This window comes from Tiliqua scincoides, chromosome 13 (assembly GCF_035046505.1).
Source record: "Tiliqua scincoides isolate rTilSci1 chromosome 13, rTilSci1.hap2, whole genome shotgun sequence".
In the NCBI taxonomy this organism is placed as follows: Eukaryota; Metazoa; Chordata; class Lepidosauria; order Squamata; family Scincidae; genus Tiliqua; species Tiliqua scincoides.
The window spans coordinates 13,984,547-14,007,536 of NC_089833.1; the positions used below are offsets into that span (position 1 = coordinate 13,984,547).

The 22,990-nt window shown below is 48.2% G+C and overlaps 2 protein-coding genes across 2 annotated transcripts in view; both read right to left on the bottom strand.

Annotated features, from left to right (window-relative positions):
• The window catches only part of MAD1L1 (mitotic arrest deficient 1 like 1), a 167,174-nt gene extending 150,422 nt beyond the window's left edge, over nt 1–16,752 (bottom strand). The window contains exons 1-8 of the mRNA XM_066640868.1: nt 16,673–16,752; nt 12,751–12,913; nt 11,678–11,818; nt 7,220–7,399; nt 5,007–5,131; nt 2,732–2,813; nt 1,895–2,025; nt 961–1,075 (exon numbers count right to left, since the gene is read on the bottom strand). Of these exons, the coding sequence (XP_066496965.1) occupies nt 961–1,075; nt 1,895–2,025; nt 2,732–2,813; nt 5,007–5,131; nt 7,220–7,399; nt 11,678–11,818; nt 12,751–12,913; nt 16,673–16,689 (954 nt within the window). The 5' untranslated portion in view covers nt 16,690–16,752. The remainder of the gene's footprint in view (nt 1–960; nt 1,076–1,894; nt 2,026–2,731; nt 2,814–5,006; nt 5,132–7,219; nt 7,400–11,677; nt 11,819–12,750; nt 12,914–16,672) is intronic.
• A 1,007-nt stretch (nt 16,753–17,759) lies between these two features.
• Nucleotides 17,760–22,950, bottom strand: MRM2 (mitochondrial rRNA methyltransferase 2). Its single transcript, XM_066640639.1, has 3 exons — nt 22,881–22,950; nt 19,809–20,098; nt 17,760–18,670 (listed from the first exon to the last, which is right to left on the bottom strand). The coding sequence occupies exons 1-3, from the start codon at nt 22,886–22,888 to the stop codon at nt 18,201–18,203; spliced, it is 768 nt and encodes a 255-aa protein (XP_066496736.1). The 5' UTR covers nt 22,889–22,950; the 3' UTR covers nt 17,760–18,200.
• Between the last annotated feature and the right edge of the window lie 40 nt (nt 22,951–22,990).

Here is a 22,990-nt window from a genome sequence, read left to right on the forward strand (position 1 = left end):
ACTGCACCAGGTGTCCAAGACCAGGAAGCAACACCATTGTTTACCTTTGCTCAGGTACTGCATCCTACATGAAGGGGGAGTGGAATGATGGCCTAAGCCCCCACCCATCCACTCACCCGCATACATCCATCCCCTTACAAACCCTTTGAACCCCGTTACTTGTGGGTTAACAATGAAATCGCTGCATCTTTCACCCACATTCTACTCGGCCCGTCTGTCTTTGATCCTTGGCTAATGGAGCAATCCCCATTCCCCAAAACCCCAAGCCAGTTTGTTTGCCTTGGCTCACTCTCCCCATAAGAACAGCCCCACTGGATCAGGCCATAGGCCCATCTAGTCCAGCTTCCTGTATCTTACAGTGGCCCACCAAATGCCCCAGGGAGCACACCAGATAACAAGAGACCTGCATCCTGATGCCCGCCCTTGCATCTGGCATTCTGACATAACCCAAGAAGGGAATTTGCTTCCACCCTCTAGTACTTCCTATGCCTAGGCAACTGAGCAGATTGGATTTGCTGTCATTAACTATGCTACTGTATCTAACAACTACTTTCCATACCGACATGTAGATATCAATTGTATTGATCCCACACTGTATTTAGCCCCGTATACAGCTACAACAAGCCACGCGCAAATTGCACGGTTTTTTTTTTCCTTAAAAGCATTCACTGTTTGCTATAATCTCTATGCAACTCTTGAATTCCAGAAGGCATGACAGGCAGGGCGAAGACAAAAATCACTGCCAGACACAATTGGTGAGTTTCCTGGAGATTTCTTTAAAAAATATCCAGCAAGCACATTAAGAATTCCCATATTAGCCAGGCCGTAACTATCATGCTTGTAAGTCCTGGCAGACTACACAAGGTCTAATCTACTAACCACAGAAAATTAATTAGCAATATTTCACAAAGGACAGGAAGGCCAACCCTCTTGGAACAGGCTGCATTGCTAAGGCCTCACCTCGTTCTCCAATTCCAGAGCCACCTGCTCGGCTTGAACCTTCTCGGATCGCTCTAGCTTCCTGTGGAGACCCTCCACTTCCTCCTTGAGCAAGCCATTATTTTCTTTCATTTCCCTAGGGAAAGGAGAAAGGATGCCCTCTTATAGCACGCTGTGCTACAAAATCAAAGTGCTTTTGCGATTTATCTGGATCCACATGCAACAACAGTTAACATCGCTGAGTTAATATGAGCACACGTTCATATGAAGTAAAGGAACGCCTCCGTATCCGCAGATCCAATATTAGTTGTTTCAATTATCCAAAGATTCAAGAGGCATGAGCCCCCCCCCCCCACCTTTAGTGCGTGTCCTTTAAAGGCATATTGGAAAGTGTAAGCGGGGACACAGGGGCATTATTAATACAGGCATCCCCCCATCTGCAGTTTCTGTATCTACAAGCAGACCCTGGAATGGATCCTCGCACATACAGGAGCACATCTGAACAAGGAGGCCCCCATACCCACAGATACCCTCCATACCCACAGATCCTGGCCCTCTTAATGCCCTTTAAAGGTATAAAAAGGACACTTCTGGTTTTTGCTGAAAAACTGGAAGTGACATTTTAAAAAATTGGAATAGTCATTTGATTGGAATCATCACTCTGAGGCCCGCAGAGGCCTCTGCAGAAGACCCTCCAGAGAGCTCTGGAAAGTAGGGGTAGTTGTCCCCCATATCCACGGATTCAAGTATCCACGGAATGGATAACCCCTGCAGATATGGGGGCACACACACAAAAGAGGAAAATAGCTGTTGTGGATTTGGAGTGGAAAGCACCAAGCACTGAAAGAAGGGGTTGTAGCTTCAGTTCGCAAGCTACCCCAGGAAGACAAGAGGGAATGAGACACACAAACACAAGCATCCCACCATAGAGTGCCACAACTTTTCTTTTTCTAACCTAAGGTAAGCATTCTCTTCCCTGAGCTGCTGTAGCTCCCTTTCCATTTTGGGGAACTGGGCCAGTTCGGTCTTCATGTTCTTCACAATGATGGCATCTTGTTCTTGTAAGGAAAGCTTTTGCTCCAATTCCTGAAAATTAAGAAGCAAGAGAACAAGCGGTAAAAGTCAGCAAGTGCGACCTTCAAAGACACAGGCAAAATCTGCAACTTCTCTCAAATAAAAGGCTGTACGCCACTTTTGTTTCCATTATTTATTTTCATAACTAGGGAGGGGGGCAACAGAGATGGGGTGGGATGAGTCGGGATGCGTGGGATGAATAGTTATGTTCTTCTACCTCTTGCACAACACGAGAACCAGGGGAACCAGTTGAAAAGTGGTATATAAATACTGTTAATAATACTGTTAATAATAATATCCACTAAAATTGAATGCTGGGGGAGTTAGAACAGACAAAAGAAAATATTTCTTTACCCAGCACGTAACTGGTCTGTGGAACTCCTTGCCACAGGATGATAATGATGGCATCTGGCCTGGATGCCTTTAAAAGGGGATTCGACAGATTTCTAGAAGTTCATCATGGGTTACAAGCCATGAGAAGTAGGCTGTCTCTGAATGTCAGGTGCAAGGCAGTGGCAACAGGATGTGATCTCTTGTTGTGTGCCCCCTGAGGAATCTGGTGGGGCACTGTGAGATACAGGTAGTCGAACCAAGTAGGACTTTAGCCTGATCCAGCAGGGCTCTTCTGAGCCTCTTATTAGTTGGCATTTCCCCAAGAGGAGTTTTGTAGACTAAAGAGATAACTTCAAACAAACAAGCAGGAGAACAAGAAGCTCACCTGAATCCTTTGGTCCTTTTCAGCCAACAGGCCTTCCCTTGCTTGTAGAGCTTGAATTTGCTGGCTGGTCTCCTGCCTTTTCCTTTTATATGCGTATAGAAGACACACATTTAATGTACAGGACAATATTTGAAAGCACAAAAAAAGTACTTTTCAAGCACCTTGTCTTTGATTTCTCAATGCTCCTTTCTCTATGTTGAACAAGAACTATCTTTCAAACCATCCCTTCAATGATATAACCTCCAATAGTGCACCCCAGAAGGCCTTGCGGCAGCTGGGTACCACCCCAAAATGCTTTGCAGGGCCAAGAACGCAAGAAGGAGGCAGCTAGTTAGCAAAAGTGGAACGGAAAGCATAAGAACATAAGAACAGCCCCACTGGATCAGGCCATAGGCCCATCTAGTCCAGCTTCCTGTATCTCACAGCAGCCCACCAAATGCCCCAGGGAGCACACCAGATAACAAGAAGACCTGCAAGGCCTCCTGGGAATTGCAGTTAAGAACATAAGAACAGCCCCACTGGGTCAGGCCATAGACCCATCTAGTCCAGCCTCCTGTATCTCACAGCGGCCCACCAAATGCCCCAGGGAGCACACCAGATAACAAGAGACCTCATCCTGGTGCCCTCCCTTGCATCTGGCACTCTGACATAACCCACCAAGCACTGAAAGAAGGGGTTGTCACCTCAGTTCGCAAGCTATCCCAGGAAGACAAGAGGGAATGAGACACAAAAACACAAGCATCCCACCATAGAGTGCCACAACTTTTTCTAACCTAAGGTAAGCATTCTCTTCCCTGAGCTGCTGTAGCTCCCTTTCCATTTTGGGGAACTGGGCCATCACATAACCCAAAGCATGTGATGTGCACACTAGCCAGCAAGGAAGGAGGGACGGATGCTAGCCCAGTGAGTTCTGACAGGGCCACCTTTGTATATGCGGTTCGTCGTTGGCCAAAGGTCGCTACACGACGCATAACTTGCCATCAATTCCACATCTCATCACTTGATTTCCATACTCCAATGACTCCAGTGGCGGAAAACTCATGCTACATAAATGCTACTTCAAATGTTCTTTTCAAAGTGGTCGTTGAACACAGAACTGAAGGGAGAAACTGTTTTCAAACTGGCCTCATGTGGGCTAAATGCCCATCAGTCAAAAAGATATTTAAAAAATTTGCTCGCCTTCCCTGAATTAGCATTTTTCAGACCCCACACTATTTCCCAATGCCCTACTGCAGGAGTTCTCAAACTTCTCAGGAGTAAAACTCCCAAAGTAAGTCTCTGCGGAAGGGGGAAAGGCAGTGACGCAATCCCCAGAATCGCATTGCTAATGAGGGCGAAGAGGGATTTCCTTTTACTTACAGGGGGCTGCTGCAAGGTCCAGAAGTTGCTGGGAGCCCCATGTAGACTTCCACAGGGCTTCCCAAGTCTTAGAATACTGAAAATAAGCCCTCGCAAACCATCCCCCCTTTGCCCCTGTTAGTGACATGATCCTGGGGATCGTGTCGTCGCCTTCCCTCTTCTCCTGCCCCTTAAGGGGCCAGTGGCTGGGGATAAGAATAGGCCATCAGTTTGGCTGTACTTGTCGTAAGAGGCGACTAAACAGCCACCGGGTAGATGGGACTCGTCAGCCTGGGAAGGCAGCTCATCTGAGAGAAGGAAAACTCTGACCCCAAACCTCCACTGCCTTGTGGCTACATCCAGTTAGGGAAAAGGCTTCAGGAGTCAACCTCGAGGCAAAATCTGGAGCCTGAGGCAGTTCATGGCTGAACACAGTCATGTTCTGGCAACTCCTGCGACGCCGCTGGAACCAACCGTATTGGCCTCTGCCTTTCCATTGGACCATTTCAGCGACGTGGAGAGGGAGGATTTGCTGCATGGGTAACAGCCTATCCTCCATACCTGCTTTACCCAGGCTTCACGCACTGGAGAGGACACTCTGTTCCAGAACCACCATTCAGAGCGTGACACCATAGTCTTCCAAGACTGAAGGATGCCAACAACTAGCTGCAACACCCCAATTTGAGAACCTCAGCCCTACTAAATAAGAAGTGAAGGGAGTTTATAAGTTTGGATGCTTCGTTTCCTCAAATAACTTCCACTCCCCGATTCTTATTTCTCTAGTTTTTATCAAGTTTTCAGCACGACGCATCCTGATCAAAGCGGTCCTTTGAACACCCAAAAAAGAATCAAACGCTGTTGAAAGTTTTTCTGAGTGACAACAGCTGCCAAAGACAAAAAGATGCCGTTTCCCGGCAGTTGTTAATCCCCGACTCACTTGTGTAGTACATCCAGCTGTTCAGTCAGTTCCTTCTTCTCCAACTCGTGGTTCTTTGCTTGCATTTCCCGGTTCATTAAGTTCCACTGCAACTCTGACATCTCCCCCTTCAACGCGCCAATTGTCTAGAAAGAGAAGGGATGAATACACAAACACGCCGTCGGACCTCCGGGCTGAGAGATCAAACACGCCCGACGACTGGGAAGAACCAACAATACATAATCAGGCCCTTTAAAGAGTCACTTCAGAACAAAAGGCAGAAGCAACCCTTGGCACTCTTGGGTGTCACCGTAATTGTCATCTCCCATTAAGTGAGGAGCCACAAGCCGGCATGCCAAGAGCGCGTTTCAAAGTCAAGACTGTGTATCTACACAAAGACCCATCACAGGGATGCAAATTGTTTCGTCGACACCATATGCAGATATTTTTCCCCGTACAGGAGTATCAAAACAGAGGGCGCATTAATTCTCCCAACAGACGGGAACAGTGACGGTATTAAGACCGAGAAGGGAATTATACAAGCCAAAGTTCTCTGAACTAGGTCACCATGGAGGGTGGAGAGGAGCTGAATTTGCAACTGGGCCTTGGTTCACATCTGGGAAGCAATGGGAACATCTGTCCCTCTCCAACAGACTGTCAAGCGGACTTTCGAAAGACGAGCTACTTCTCTCTAGAGCAGCCATTATCAACCACTGTGCCACAGCACATTGGTGTGCCACGGGAGTTTGGGGGGAAGGGTCATTTATTAGTAGGGCCACTGAGGAATGTGCACCACCCCACCCCATCTGCAGTCCAATGTGCTTTGTCAATTGTCAAAAAAATCAATGGTGTGCCGTGATAATTTCAGCGCCTTGTCCATCATCTATGCGCCGTCAGAAGAAAAAGCTTGAAAATCACTGCTCTAAAGAATGAAGATTTGCAAAAGTAAACTGCTAGTAAGACATAAGAGAGAGACAATTCTCTATTGTTTTTTAAATGACCCACAAGCTCTGGAATTATGGCTATACACTGCCCTTCTCCAATGCACAGGGGAGCTTCTTCTCTTGCACTAAAGAATCTAAGAAAGGCCTCGCCAAATCAGGCCAAGGACTCATCCAGCCCACAAGCAGAAGAAGGCAGACTTATCTCCCACCATTGCTTCTTTGCAACTGATGTTCAGAGGCAGACAGTTGCTGAAATCAGAGGTAGGACACAGCCAGCATAACTAGTAGTCACTTGGACCTTTCCTCCAAGAATCTGTCTGATCTCCTTTCATGCCATACCAGCTAATGGTCACCATGACGTCCTGGTGGCAATGAATTCCACAGACTAATGATGCGCTGTATGAAGAAGTACCTCTTTTTAATCCATCCTAAATCTCCCACCAATCCATTTGATTGGATGACACACACAAACTGCCGTCCTAACAGTGGGAGACAGGAAGAATGTGTGTGTGTCTCTCTCTCTACACTGTGCATAATTTGATAAGTCTCAATCATGTTCCCCTTTAATTGCCTTTTTAACCAAGCATCAGGAATGATGAGTTAGGCACTCTTTATCCTTAAGAAACAAATCACCATACGAATGTACAGCTTAACAGCGACTATTAAATACAGTACAGGCATCCCTACTTATCCTTGGGGATTCATTCCAGCCCCTACTCAAGGATACCCGATATAAAGCATTGTAGACCCCACCCATTCACCCCTGCACCCCCACTACCTTTGTTTTTCTGCACTTTACTTTTTTTTATTTTCTTGCTTAACGTAGGAGGAGACTAATCAAACGTTAACAGGAAGCAAGACAGTTCCCGCTTCCTGTTAACTTTCTGGCTGCGTCCCTCTTCTGTGCAAGCTGCCTGCCTGCACATCACGTTCCTGAGTTAAGCACGAAAATAAAAGGGAGCTAAGTACAGAAAAACAAAGGTAATGGTCATTGGGGGGGGGGGAGAACCAGATAAATGAAACCGTGGATACAGGGGGCACCTGTACTTACAGGGTCAACTGGACACTTCAAGTTCCTTTGTCACCTACAATATGGTTCTGGTCCTTGCTTTTGAAAGACAAACCTAAGCACTTCAGATTTTTCCACTTCCACACACTCTCCCCCCACCACACAAACCACAAGCTCCATGTCTCAGCGAGGCACCAAGGACTTTGCAGCAGGGCTACACGTACCCATTCCCAGAAAGGTGGGGTAAAAAAAATTTAGAAAGTGCACCACTAGGTTCTTACTTCATGGGCTTCCGCCAGCTTGGTCTCCTTCTCCTGCAGCTTCTTGCTCAGAGACTCCGCGTTCTTCTGGCAGGTTTTAGTCACCTCTAGTTGCTGCTGAAGTTTATTTTCAGCCTCCGTCAGTCTTTCCTGATACTGCTTAATGCGCTTCTGGAGCTCTTGGTTACGGTCAGCCTCCCGCTAGAGAGAAGATGGACAATGGTAAGAATAAAAACCAGCCCCGGATGTTTTGCAGGCAGCTTTGTGAAGTACAGCAGGCCCTCACTACTTCCTGGGATAAAAGCGAACTCTGTATTTACTGGGCGCCAAGTGTAGTTTGTCATGTCTCTTCCTTTGCAGCCCTTCGTGTTACACAACGCTAGAGGAGCATGAGAAGCAGTCAGTTAGAACGCTAGAGACAGCCACAACGCTTATAGGACACAGACTGCTTCCTGCTAGCTTCCTGGCTGTCTCCCCCCTCTAGTGTTCTGGCTGACCGTGGCTGCAGACCTAACCTCACTTTCCTGGGAGTAAGCCCCATCAAATACAATAGGACTTACTTCTGAGTAGACCTGCTTAGGATTGTGCCCTGCTTCTCGCATTCCTCCTCTAGCATCTATAACACGAAGGACTGCAGAGAAAGACAGATAAGTAATGAGCGTGTGAGAGATCCGCGGATAAGTGAAACTGCAGATATCTTAAGGTATAGGGGGATGCCTGTATAGCTCACAGCTCCGGTCGGAACCGAACAGACATGAAATTTAACACACACATGATACAAATGGAGCGATTGTTTCCTTCCATCCCCTGCCTTTGGGCTTATGCTGAGACAATCACTCTGTCCCCTTTAGGAATGCATGCCCTGCTTTCTAGTTTCCATCTTCTTTTCCCCAGCTCCTTGCAAAATTCACATGCTTGTCTACTCCTCTCGCTTGTCTGCATTCCATCTGCCATCACAGACAGCATTGTGGCTAATTGTGCAAGCGAGAGACAAACGGCCAAGCAGCGAAAGCTCTGATTGTGCTTGCTCGGTCTGTATTTTTAAACTTCTCATCCTGGATGATTACCAGGGCTAAATTTGAGTTGACTGCAAAGTTGCTACAAAGAAAACAAAAAGCTCCACAACACTCTCTTTCCAGACCAGGGAAGAAAGGCCCACAGACCAGACTCCTGGCATTGCTCATTAGATTTCCTTCCAATCCCCCTTGTGCAAGGAGAAAGTCAATGCTTTTCCAGGTAGTCCAGTCCAGCAGTCCTTCCCCTGGGGGCTGGGGATAAGAATAGGCCCTCAGTTTGGCTGTACTTGTCGTAAGAGGCGACTAAACAGCCACCGGGTAGATGGGACTCATTAGCCTGGGAAGGCAGCTCATCTGAGAGAAGGAAAACTCTGACCCCAAACCTCCACTGCCTTGTGGCTACATCCAGTTATGGAAAAGGCTTCAGGAGTCAACCTCGAGGCAAAATCCAGAGCCGGAGTCCCTGAGGCAGTTCATGGCTGAACACAGTCACGTTCTGGCAACTCCTGCGACGCCGCTGGAACCAACCAATACGGTATTGGCTTCTGCCTTTCCATTGGACCATTTCAGCAACATGGAGAGGGGGGATTTGCTGCATGGGTAACAGCCTATCCTCCATACCTACTTTACCCAGGCTTCGCGTACTGGAGAGGACACTGTTCCAGAGCCACCATTCATAGCGCGATACCAGAGTCTTCTGAGACTGGAGGATGCCAACAACAAGCAGTACAAAAAGCAGAAAGATTGCATTCCAAGGCTCTAGTCATGAGATGTCAGTGCCCTCAAAGATGCTTCAGCCTTCCCATTTTCAAACACCTCTACCTAGGCACACCACGAATATAGATGATGGTCAGCAGCGAAGGCATGAATGTACATTATCTAGAACAGGGGCATCAAACTCATTTCATACAGCAGGCCGAATAGCATTCATGATGCCTGCTAAGGGCCGGAAATGATGCCATTAGGCAGAAAGTGATGTCATTAAACAGGTCAAAACCAGAAATAAGGACTCGTGTAGGAACTTATTAGCTGCAAGTGACAGAAAATACACAAATATTGATCAAATATCAAAATATGGGAGAGCCCAATTATCATGCAGGACACCCTTTCGGCAGTGACACCTCAGCACTGCTCAGCAGCTGAGAGCCCGCGGGCCGAGGGCTGCAGGCCGCATCCGCACCCCCCCCCCGGGTCTTATGTTTGACACCCCTGACCTAGAGTGTATCTAAAGCAGCAATTTTCAGAGTATATTTAGAGCAGCAATTTTCACCTGGGGTGCCACTGGAGTTAGGAGCACACTGGCTGATAAACTTTTCCAGGTTTTGTGCCTCCGTTTCTAGGGCAAACGTCTGTAGTAACAAATTTTCTGTCCCCCTTTCTCTGCTTCTATCCCACACCGGAGAACCCGGAAGAGTCTCCCGAAAGCCAGAAGTGACATCACAAGAGGAGAGTACCATAGAGATCAGTGTGCCATGAGAAGAAAAAGGATGAAAGCCCCTGATCTAGAGAGTAAAATGAATTTGGCTGCAATGCTATACCCGTTTACCTGGAAGTAATCCCCACTCAAATCAATGGAGCTTACTTCTGAGTAGACGTCTCTAGGGCGGCAGTGTATGGGTCTCAAATCAGCACCTGTAGTAAATAGTTCAGCTATGCCCAAACACTCCTTTTAAGATGTCTATTAAGCACTCACTGGGTACAAAATATTCAACGGGGAAAAAGCCAACACAGCACAGTTCAAAACGTATTGCTGTTTGCCTCTTTCCTGGAAAAATTCTATTTCCTTTTTAACTCCAAAAGCATTTCCCATGCAATTTTTGTTTACCCCCCAACGCAAATTGATTACCGCTTATTGGAAAAACGCGTGACAAATTGCTCTGCTAATCAAAGCAAAACAAGCTACGGATTTACATATTAAGCGAGGATTATGCAAAACGGCACCAAGGTGCCTAAAACCTTTATCCACGTGATTCCCAACATGGAGAAACTGAGCGGGGTAATTACCACACGGCTGGATTAGAGCCGCTCCCTTTTCCGTATGGGGGGGCCTTTAAAGCGTTTCTCTCCCACTGACTCAGCAAGATACTTTGGGAGCTGAACCAACGCTAGTGTAATCCGCAAAAAAAAAAAATCACTTGGCTGAAGGTGGGACCAGGAGCTTGCTTCTTCCTCACTGCAACAGAAACCAGCCTCCCTGTTTATTATAGTAAGCTTTTATATAAACCTCTGAAATACAGAAAGGGCAGGAGGTCTGGTCTAGAGGGTAGAGCCTCCATTGCCTGAAGATTAACACCCACAAGGTCGCCAGTTCGAGGCCACCGGCACCGTGCGACCTTGAAGCAGCTGGCAAGCTGCAGCTGAGCTGTTCCATCTGCTCGGAGCGTGGGAGGATGGAGGCCAGAATGTTAAACCAGATCGGAGCGTAACATCTTGAATGTAGTGGTTCTTGAAAGAAAGAACCTTCTTTCAATTTGTAAAAATCCCTGCATGGATTTAATAAGCCTGCCTATGTAAACCGCCTTGAATAAAGTCTTGAATAAAGACCAAGAAAGGCGGTATATAAATACTGTATATTATTATTATTATATTATTATACCAAAGCGTTTTGCTGGGGGGGGGGGGCGCAGCCAAGATGAACTCTATTCTTTGCAACACAAACTTGGGAGAGTGGAGGCTGCTTCAACATACAAAGGTACGTTATATAGGTGCGTCTGCGTTATCCGCAGGTTCGGAACCCACAGATTTCTTCATCCGCAAGTCCTGAACCCATGGGGGCAGCAGGCCTGTAGCCTCTCCCCTCGCCTCCAGAAGGTCTTCTGAGCCCCACAGAGGCTGTGCGCATCCACCCGTGGCAGCTGCAGGCCTCAGAATGCCTGTTATGTTGGTAAAAATGCTTACACAGTAACACAGACTGTACCCCACTATCTGCAGAAGGTCAAATCTATGGATGGTGAGGGACCACTGTACTGACCTTTGGTCAGTCTAGCCCAGCTCTGTCCACTCAACTCTCCAAAGTCTCAGGAAGGGCCTTCCCCAATCTCATGACCGGCAATCCTTTCACCTGGAAATGCACGCTACCACTAAGAAAAGCTCCTCACCCAAAATTCCTTTTCCAGGAAGGAGGGGAGGAGAAGAACCTGACATTAACTTATTTCCAATGTTCATATCCTTCCTCTTTGTCAGAGGAGCCAAGAGTGGCAAGTGCAGGTTTAGCCCGTTCTATCTCAGCACAGCCATCCTATAAGGCTGGTAAGGACAAGAGGCAGTGACTTACCCAAAGTTACAGAGTCGACTTCATGGCTCTGAAGGGAACTGAACAGTATAAATCCCCGACCCATTTCAAGGCTCATCACACAAGAAAGAAACCTTGTTAATGGCAACCTCCAGGATTCAGCCTCAAGTTACCTCCAAATCCAGGCAACCACACCAGAAAAATATCACAACTGACACCTGCAGCACCCACCTCGTAATTCTGTGCATTTGTCTTGGCCTCCTTCTCAAATTCGATTCGAGCCCTTTTGTGACTCAGCTCCATCTGCATCTTCTCGCGCTCCACCTGCAGGAGGCGCGCCCCCGAATGGATGTCCCCGGCCTGGTCTTCAAGCTGAACCATTCCGACAAAGAAAGCACAAATAAGAAGATCGTGAGCAGACCCACAAAGGCGACAGTCCTCCTGGAAGGTCTCCAAAAGATGGTTCTCAAAGAGCTTTATGAACTTGGCAAGTTTCACCCCTCACTTCTATCTAGAACAGCCATTTTCAACCAGTGTGCCATGGCACACTGATGTGCCATGAATGGTCTGCAGGTGTGCCGCGAGAGTTTGGGGAGGGTCATTATTTAGTAGAGCCACTGGGGGAGGTGAGGACACACCAACAGCATGGTGTGCCCTGCCAATTGTCAAAAATACTGGTGGTGTGCCTTGACAATTCTAGCACCTTGTCAGTGTGCCACAAGACAAAAAAGACTGAAAATCACTGACCTAGAAGATGGGCCCCACCGAACAATGCAGGAACACTTGGACATTTCCAGACACCTGAAATAACACCCACATTTTCCACTACTCCATTTTTTAAAAGCAAAGAAGTGGCTCAAGAACCGATATCCAAACAGGATCACTGCTCCTTTATCCAGCATGGTTGCTGTAATCATAACAGTGACATTGGAGGAGGGGTGGGGGGCTGCTGTTCCCCCAAGTGGGCTGTTCAGGGCTCAGGACAATTCCTATTATTTAATCTCTACAGGCAACCAAGACTCCACCGCATCCATTCGACCCAGCCCATCACAGACTCAAGTTCCCCTTCGTCTCCAAAGTCTTGCTACGCTACCTAACAGAACCATTTTGGTCCAAGCCATCCACGTGAGTGTGTTCTATTCTGATCAGGCTTCCACATCGAAGCTGGTTGTTCTAAACCATTTCTGCTCAACGTTGCATATGCGCAACAGGGATCAAACGTGTACACTTGTGGGCTGGGCAGAACAGGGTTTTTAACCTGCTTGGTGTCTCCACCGAAGAACAACTTGTTGCAAAAGTCCCACCTTCATCATCTGCAGGTACTGCGCCTGCAGAGACCCTGGAGGTGATTGTGTTGTGGCCAGACTTGATGGTTCCTCCGCGGACTGCGACATGAAAGTGTTGAAGGACTTCAGAATGTTGAAGACGGTTGTGTTCCCGTCAAAGTCTTCCTTTTGCAGCTCGCTTCTGCAAATACAGAAGAGCAAAAAGTTCAAGGACAAATCGACATAAGAACATAAGAACAGCCTCACTGGATCAGGCCACAGGCCCATCAAGTCCAGCTTCCTGTATCTCACAGCGGCCCACCAAATGCCCCAGGGAGCACACCAGATAACAAGAGACCTGCAAGGCTTCCTGGGAATTGTAGTTAAGAACATAAGAACAGCCCCACTGGATCAGGCCACAGGCCCATCTAGTCCAGCTTCCTGTATCTCACAGTGGCCCACCAAATGCCCCAGGGAGCACACCAGATAACAAGAGACCTGCAAGGCTTCCTGGGAATTGTAGTTAAGAACATAAGAACAGCCCCACTGGATCAGGCCACAGGCCCATCTAGTCCAGCTTCCTGTATCTCACACAGCCCACCAAATGCCCCAGGGAGCACACCAGATAACAAGAGACCTGCAAGGCTTCCTGGGAATTGTAGTTAAGAACATAAGAACAGCCCCACTGGATCAGGCCACAGGCCCATCTAGTCCAGCTTCCTGTATCTCACAGCAGCCCACCAAATGCCCCAGGGAGCACACCTGATAACAAGAGACCTGCAAGGCTTCCTGGGAATTGTAGTTAAGAACATAAGAACAGCCCCACTGGATCAGGCCATAGGCCCATCTAGTCCAGCTTCGTGTATCTCACAGCGGCCCACCAAATGCCCCAGGGAGCACACCTGATAACAAGAGACCTGCAAGGCTTCCTGGGAATTGTAGTTAAGAACATAAGAACAGCCCCACTGGATCAGGCCACAGGCCCATCTAGTCCAGCTTCCTGTATCTCACAGCAGCCCACCAAATGCCCCAGGGAGCACACCAGATAACAATAGATCTCATCCTGGTGCCCTCCCTTGCATCTGGCCTTCTGACATAGCCCATTTCTGACATAGACATGCATGACTATTTATATCCAACCCAGAATTCCCAAATCAGAGGAGTGGCCTCTGCGTCCAGAGGTCACCACAGAAATGCCCATCCTCTCTCCAAGATGCAGTGGGCAAGGCCCTCTTGAATTGCAACAGAAAGGCAGGCTAACCCTCTCAAGAGAACAACAAGGGCTGCTGAGCAGCTGAGCTGAGCATCAGGTGCCCAGCTCAGCTGATCCAGCAAAAGGCAGGCAGGTGTGAGCGAGCCCTACACAATCACACCTGCACACTCCCAGCTGCTTCTCCTCCTGCTCTTCAGGGAGAGTGTCCTGTGCAGCAAAACCAAGAAGAGGCATAGGAGGGGCAACTGGGAGGAACCACAAAAAGAAAGGAAATCACAACTAGCCCAGCTTCCTGTATCTCACAGTGGCCCACCAGATGCTTCTAGTAGCGCATAAGAGACCTGCACTCTGTTGCCACTCTCTTGCACCCGGCATTTAGAGAGAGCCTGATTCTAGAACCAGGAGCTTGCATGTACCCATCACGGCTTGTAACCTGCGATGGTCTTTCCCTCCATCAACCTGCCCAATCCCCTCTGAAAGGCAACTAGGTCAGACGCCATCACCACATCCTGTGGCAAGGAGTTCCACAGGCTAACATAAAGAAACACTTCCTTTTGTCTGTTCTAACTCTCCCACCACTCGGTTTGAGTGGCTGTCCTCTGGTTCTGAGGTTGTGCAAGAGGGAAAAGAACATCCTACACCGGAGGGAGCAACACAGGGTCTGCACACAGACTGGAGAGGCATCGGAATGGGACTCGCAACAGGAGCGGGAATTATGGAGAAACTTGCCCTTCTGAGAGACTAGCACTTGTCAACCCAAGTGGTAACTTCTGGGATGAGAGGAGGAACATCAGGCTTTGCTGAACACTTGCACCGTCAGTCAACAACAGAAGCAGCCTGCAGCAACCTGGTTTGGGGATGAGTGGCAAATTGTAGCCACCTTTTTGCACATCTCTGGTTAGTGCAGCTGGGGAGGTGGAACCAACTAAGGGTAAAGAGGACCACATAACGGCCTGCTGACTCTCTATCGCTTTTCTGGTCTTCTTATCCTAAACATAAGCTGCCTGGAGCCCTCTCTAGAATGGAATAATCCCTCTGTTAAATGAATATTTATAGCCCGCCTGCCCGTATTTACATAAACCTCAAGGAAGTACAGTGTTTAAAACAAGCACAGATTAGAAAAACAAACCCAACAAACAGGCACGCAAACAATACCCAAACACCACAAAGAAGTGAGGTGTCCGCACACACTGAAAGAGAGTAGAGCTTTAAGAAGCCCATCCGGACAAGATGGGACAGCAAAAAAGATGAGGAACATCAGGCTTTGCTGAACATTTGCGCCTGTCAGTCGACAACAGAAGCAGCCCACAGCAACCTGGTTTGTGGATGAGCAGCAAATTGTAGCCACATACATACTGGGAAGGGGCCACAGCTCAATGGCAGTATACATGTTTTGTGTACTGGGCCTTGGGTTCGAGTCTCCCATTAAAAGGATCTCAATAAGACAAGGTCTTTTTGTGCAAGACCCTTGGGAAATATTTCCATACAGGGCTGAACTGCAGTCACAGCTAAGAGATGGCAGAATCAGAATGACCCCATCATTGAAACCTCCTGTTTGCTGTGAATGTATTAGGTGAAGCCCTCTCAGCCTCAGTCTTCCCCATCTGTAAGCTGGGCCTAACCATTCTTATTTCTCTTAGTTGTTGTTAACAACAACATGGCAAATAATAAATGCAAAGTGCTTTGCGCACTCAAAACTGGTACGGAAATGCTGACCAAGAAACCAGCCTCATGAATCAGAGAAAGTTTATTGAGATTATTAGAGGCTCCTGGGCCAGGGGGTCAAGCAGCCTGGGTTGATATGAGGTCAGGGGTGGCCAACCTTTCAACTTTAGGCTCCTGGACCTTTAACAAGTGTGTAGGGGAGGGAATTTAAACAGGTGCAGTTTCTCATCTGTGAGATAACAAGCTGTACCTGTTGAAATTTCCTCCTCTACACAAAAGTTAAAGGCCCAGGAGCCCTCCAGTACACTACTTTAAAGTAATACTAAGATTGGAGGAAAGGGGCCAAGATGCCTCCAGCCCTTTTCTATAACCTTCTTAGGGTGGGGGGGGCATGCTCTGCACATGCTCAGAGTTTGCCTCATCTCTAGCACTTAAAAAGAGTAAGGAGCTGGGAGGGGGGAGGGAGAGGGAAGTAGCCTCCAACGCTGCCCTCTGGCTGCAGGGGTGGGAGGCACTCTGCACATGTTCAGAGGTAGCCTTGTCTGTAGCAATTTTAAGCAATAAAAGAGTAATGAGCTAGGAAGTAGGAGGGAGAGGGAGAAACCTCAACCCCTGCCCTCTAGCTCCCTTAGACCACTGGGGAGGAGGCACTCTGCACATGCTCAAAAAAGGTAGCCTTGTCCCCAGCATAATTTTAAGCAATAAGAGAGAAGAGAGGGAGAGGGGAGAAGCCTCTAGCCCTTCCCTGTGGCTCCCTTGGAGTAGTAAGGAGGAGGCACTCTGCACATGCTCAGAGGTAGCCTTGTCCCTAGCATAGTTTTAAGCAATAGGAGTAACGAGCTGGGAGGAGAGAGGGAGAGGGGAGAAGCCTCCAGTCCTGCCTTGTGGCTCCCTTGGAGCGGGGGAGGGGAGGCACTCTGCACATGCTCAGAGGAAGCCTTGTCCCCACACTTAAGCAGTAGGGAGGGAAGAGCCCCCAGCCCTGCCTCTGGCTCCCTTGGAGGAGGAGGAGGCGCTCTGCACATGCTCAGGAGCACTCTTCCCCTGTGGGAGTGCCGGGGGAGGGGTCCGTGGCTCGCTCACCCTCCCCAGCCGGCCATCTCTTCTCGCTGCCGCTTCCTCTCTCACGCCCGCTCTGCTGCTTGGATCTCCCTCCTCTCCCTAGAGCCAGGATCTCGCGAGAGTTGCCGCTCAGCCCGCGCGAGACCTTCCCTTCCGAACTGAGAGCTATGAAAAGTCCAGAGTGACGCGCACGGCCGGATTAGTGGGGCACTTCCGGGTTCTCTCTGGGGAACTCATTCTTGTGATCTGCAGGAGGAGGTGGGAGCTCTCTTGGGGGGCTTGGAGGGGGGGGCAACAGGCACCTTCATGGGTCAGAGCTGAGTGGCTCTGAAGCCCACTTTTTCATTATTATATGTTATAAATTATTATTATTAATGTATAATCATAAATATATTATGATTCTATAAAATAATTAATCCATTCATTCTATAAAATAAATAATTAACTATATATACAAATGTAGGGGCAGAGTAGTAGAGACTCTGCCTAGTTTTTCATTAGGTTATATATTATTATTATAGCCTGGGAAGGCAGCTCATCTGAGAGAAGGAAAACTCTGATCCCAAACCTTCACTGCCTTGTGGCTACATCCAGTTATGGAAAAGGCTTCAGGAGTCAACCTCGAGGCAAAATCCAGAGCCGGAGTCCCTGAGGCAGTTCATGGCTGAACACAGTCACGTTCTGGCAACTCCTGCGACGCAGCTGGAACCAACAGTATAGGCTTCTGCCTTTCCATTTCAGCGACATGGAGAAGAGGGATTTGCTGCATGGGTAACAGTCTATCCTCCATATCTACTTTACCAAGGCTTTGAGCACTGGAGAGGACACTCTGTTCCAGAACCACCATTCAGAGCGCGATACCATAGTCTTCCGAGACTGAAGGATGCCAACTAACTAAATACTCACACTCACACACACACACACACACATATATATATATATACATAGTTATATTATATTGTGTGTGTGTGTGTGTGTGTGTGTGTGTGTGTGTATATACATTTATATATGTATACACAAATATAAATATATTATATTAAATAATTAATTATATATAAACATGTATAAATTTATTATTAATAAGAAGAACAGCTTATATTTTGTGACCATACTTATAATATCAAAACAAAACACAACAGCATAATTCCTTAGTTCTTAATTCCTTAATCAACCTCTATACAACTTAGGGCCCAGTCCTATTTAGTGGTAGAGACTCTGCCCAATTTTTCATTACTATATGTTCTTTGAAAGCCATAACTTTCCCACAAAAGATGCATGGAGAGAAATCGTTCGGGGGGGGGGGGGTATCTTTTCCTAAACATACCTTTGTAACATTTCTTTACGCACGTACTCGTCAAATTTTGACACATATATACTTCGCCATTCAATGATGTTATTTGAACAGAAAAACATTATTGTTTAAAGTAGTTCAGATTACAGAAAAGCATAGCTCCAAATCATATTTTGCATGCATAAACATTAAATTACATACAAATAATATTTGATAATTGTTAAAAAGGCTGTTTGACATGGAAAGAATAGGTTGACCTTACAAAGCAGAGCCAAAGTTCCTAGTTTTCTTATGCTGAATGGTATGCTTGGTTTTGTACAATTTCGCCAAGTAATATATCTCGGCAGATTCCTTCCGACTGGCTTGGGGCTTTAAGGTCCTCACCTCCCTGAAGTCTTGCATCAGTCTCTTCTGGAGGTGATGACTCTCCGCACCATCCCAGAACTTACAGAGCATTGACCCTCCAGGCTCCAAAATGCGTGGGGCCAAATCCAAAACAGAGAAACAGAGATGGATCAACTTCTGGTGATCGAGTTCCCGGATCCCAGTAGCATTGGGTGCCATATCACTCAGGATAACATCCACTTTCCCCTTAGGAAGCACCTCCTGGATTTTCTGGTGGGTGACTGGATCTATGATGTCAGCATGAGGTAAGAAGACAGCTCCTTCCAGGGCAGCGATATGAAGGAGGTCAACTCCAAGGACAAAACCGACAGGGGCATCTGGATCTAGGAGACAAAAAGAGTCAATGTAAGAAACCAGGCACCTCCCCAAAGCCTGGAAGGGATGGCTATGTAGCTAAGTGGGAGAGCACCTGCTTTGCATGCAGAAGGTCCCAGGTTCAATCGTCAGGGGCTCCGAGCAGAGGCATAACTAGGGCAGAGCTTGAGGGGTACCTGCCCTGGGTGCTACACCAAGAGAGGGTATATGACTGCCCTCAGACTCTGCCCTAATTACGGAAGAGGTGCTGGAAGCTTCGTGCCCACTGTTCCTTCACCTTCAAAGAGGAGCCTTCACAGGAGAAAGAATGGGGGGAGGGATGAAGATTCTGCCTCCCCAGAAGCTTTCTTGCAGTCACTGGTCACTGCCCTTAGGCACAGATGCTGACAAAGGCCCCTGTGCCTAGCAAACTAAACCATTCCATCCCACAAGTGCTATTTTTAGCAAGGCTGTAACAAGCTATTTTAAACGCTAGCCTTTCTGGAAAGATCAATATTTCAGAAATCATCTTCATCTATCACTGTCTCGTAATGTAAGTGAGCCACTCCAGAGTCAGCCAATAACGACAATATTTTCTGCAATCAGAACACTTTCACTGACATTAATGAATTAAATCAAAGGCCCCGTGAGACAGCTCTCATCACTGCCTTCCAGAGGGAGAACTGGTGATCTTAAATGAAGTCTCTGGCAGAAATGAAAACAGAATGTTAAAAAACAAAAACAAAAAAAAAAAACCCAGAAACTCTCCCCAGCCAAGAACTGTGGTACTTGGACTGCATGTCTCTGTGTTGTTTATTTCTTTAGACAGGGATCGACAGACGGATATAGAGCCACAATTAATTTAAAACATTTATATCCCAGCTTTCCATCTGAAAGAATCCGCAAGGCACCTAACAAGTATCAAAACCAATACAAAGTATTAAAACGAGAACATAATCTGAAAAGCAAAATAAAAAACAGTCACAATCCATCAAAAGCAAGAACCACTAAAAGCAACAGATAACATAAAGAGCAATAGATAGACATCTAACCCAAAGCCAACACATAATTTCAAAAGACCTCTGCTGGAATCACCTCTGCTGGAGGTGATACCCGCAGACTCCAAGCTGCCCCACCTGTCTACTTGTCCTTCTAAAATGAACTCACCAGCGCCTGTAGCGTTGACTCTCTGGACTGCCACCTGAGCCCATGCACCTGGGGCTGTGCCACAGTCCATCACACGCAGCCCAGGACGAAGGATGGCGTGTTTGTCATCCATTTCCAGCAGTTTGAACGCACTCCTGCAGCGATAGCTCTCCTTTCTTGCTCTCTTCACAAACGGGTCGTTAAAATGACGCTCCAGCCAACGGTGTTCTGCCCCCGTTTTGCTCTTCAGACATTGTGCTGCAGTGTGGATCTTCTGGCACTGAAGCAGAAGAAATGAGAACTGCCAATATCTATAAGGAAAAAAAAAGAGGCAAATAATTCTGTTGCTGAATGGACAGAGCCCATGTGACAGCAATAAACGGGGTTCTAATATTTGGCCCCCATCTACAGGGGCATTCATCACTTATCCTCTTTCTGTCTCTCTAACACCCCAATCCAAAGCTTCCCTAATTTCCAGGGTTGCTATGGTGCCAAAATGGTGACCACTGCATCCAATAGGGCAGGGAAGCAGAGTCAGGTCTCATGTAGCAGCCAATGGCCCCGATGGATCTCCTTGAATCTGTGCCTGCCATTGACTGGGTGCAGAATCAATAAGACCTATACTGGGTTTCCTGGCCCGGGGGGGGGGGTGAAGTTATGGCAGCAGAGCCTGCTACCATCTCCGCCCACCTCCTGGGCCTGCTCCCCGCCCCAAAAAAATGCCCTTATGCCAGCCTGGGGTGAAATGTACTTGCTGCTCATCCTCTGGTGCTGCAGCCCCTGAGTCTGCTGCTGCTGGGCCTGGTGCCAGGGGTGTGTCTGTATCTCTGGTGCAAAAGTGCTTTTCACAACAGCTGGGATATATGCGCACATGATCTTAAAGCTGCCCCCTCACCCACACATACACACAAAATGTGAGTGAGGGGGCAGCTTTAAGATATATATATATCTCTCTCTCACACACACACACACACACACGCGTGCGCGCGCACGTGAAGGGATGGCTATAAGATCTCTTTCACACACACACACACGTGTGCATCTCTCACACACAAACAAGCACAAACACACACGTGTGTGTGTGTGTGTGTGAGAGAGAGAGAGACAGCAAGAGAAGCTATATAGAGAGAAAAGGGGGGTCTTAAAACTGTCCCGTGACATATTTGTGTGTGTTAGTAGTTGGCAACCTTCAGTCTCGAAAGACTCTGGTATCGCACTCTGGAAGGTGGTTCTGGAACAGCGTCTAGTGTGGCTGAAAAGGCCGGTTCGAGAGTGACAATCCCTTCCACACTGGGAGCAAGTGCAGTCTGTCCCTGGTCTGTCTCCCTGGTTATGGGCCTTCCTTCTTTGCCTCTTTGCCTCAGTCCGTTGGCCAAGTGTCTCTTCAAACTGGGAAAGGCCATGCTGCACAGCCTGCCTCCAAGCAGGCCGCTCAGGGGCCAGGGTTTCCCACCTGTTGAGGTCCACTCCTAAGGCCTTCAGATCCCTCTTGCAGATGTCCTTATATTGCAGCTGTGGTCTACCTGTCATTGTCCTTACGTTCCAGGTGCCCAGCTTTAGGGCAGGAGTTTTCTGTTTTCTGTTGCATGGTGCAGAGTTGTCGATCCGCTTGTCGGTTTTCACCCTAAACCCCACGCACCCCATGAGGTTAACGGACCGTGGCAAGGCAACACCTTACTGGCTGGGGACTGCCCAGCTTAAGGTGGGCAGTAGCTGCCCAATGAGATACACATACACATATATACATATACATGCCCCTTTTATACATACACACACACACATATATATGCTCTCTATTATTGGCAACCTTCAGTCTCGAAAGAATCTGGTATCACGCTCTGAAAGGTGGTTCTGGAACAGCGTCTAGTGTGGCTGAAAAGGCCAATTTGGGAGTGACAATCCCTTCCACACTGGGAGCAAGTGCAGTCTGTCCCTGGTCTGTCTCCCTGGCTATGGGCCTTCCTTCTTTGCCTCTTAGCCTCAGACTGTTGGCCAAGTGTCTCTTCAAACTGGGAAAGGCCATGCTGCACAGCCTGCCTCCAAGAGGGCCGCTCAGAGGCCAGGGTTTCCCACTTGTTGAGGTCCACTCCTAAGGCCTTCAGATCCCTCTTGCAGATGTCCTTGTATCGCAGCTGTGGTCTACCTGTAGGGCGCTTTCCTTGCACAAGTTCACCATAGAGGAGATCCTTTGGGATCCGGCCATCATCCATTCTCACAACATGACCGAGCCAACGCAGGCATCTCTGTTTCAGCAGTGCATACATGCTAGAGATTCCAGCACCTTCCAGAACTGTGTTGTTAGGAACTTTGTCCTGCCAGGTGATGCCGAGAATGCATCAGAGGCAGCACATGTGGAAAGTGTTCAGTTTCCTCTCCTGTTGTGAGCGAAGAGTCCATGACTCGCTGCAGTACAGAAGTGTACTCAGGACGAAAGCTCTGTAGACCTGGATCTTGGTATGCTCTCTATATATGTGCATATATATATATACATATACATGCATACATGTATGCAAGAGGGATCTGAAGGCCTTAGGGATGGACCTCAACAAGTGGGAAACCCTGGCCTCTGAGCGGCCCGCTTGGAGGCAGGCTGTGCAGCATGGCCTTTCCCAGTTTGAAGAGACACTTGGCCAACAGACTGAGGCTAAGAGGCAAAGAAGGAAGGCCCATAGCCAGGGAGACAGACCAGGGACAGACTGCACTTGCTCCCGGTGTGGAAGGGATTGTCACTCCCGAATCGGCCTTTTCAGCCACACTAGACGCTGTTCCAGAACCACCATTCAGAGCGCGATACCAGAGTCTTTCGAGACTGAAGGTTGCCAATAATAATAAACATGCATACATGTGTATGTGTACGTATGTGTGTGTGTGTGTGTGTATACATACACAAAGTATATACACTGGGACAGCTTTAAGTGCTCTCTCTCTCTCTCTCTCTCTCTCTCACACACACACACACCTGTTGGGCTGCTGCCTGCCCAGAAGCAGGTGAGCCCCCCCCCCGCATCCCCATGAAGGGAGCAGAGCCCGCCCAGCGCCGCGCCGCCCCGCCCCGCCCCGCCTCCCCAGAGGCCCCCCCCCGCAGCCACTCACCGGCCCATGCTGCAGACGAGGCACTTCCGGGAACAGCTTGGGGGGGCCCTTCTGAAGGGCACACCGATTCGGTGCGTCCCCTTCAGGGTCCCTACGGGAACGCGGCCCCC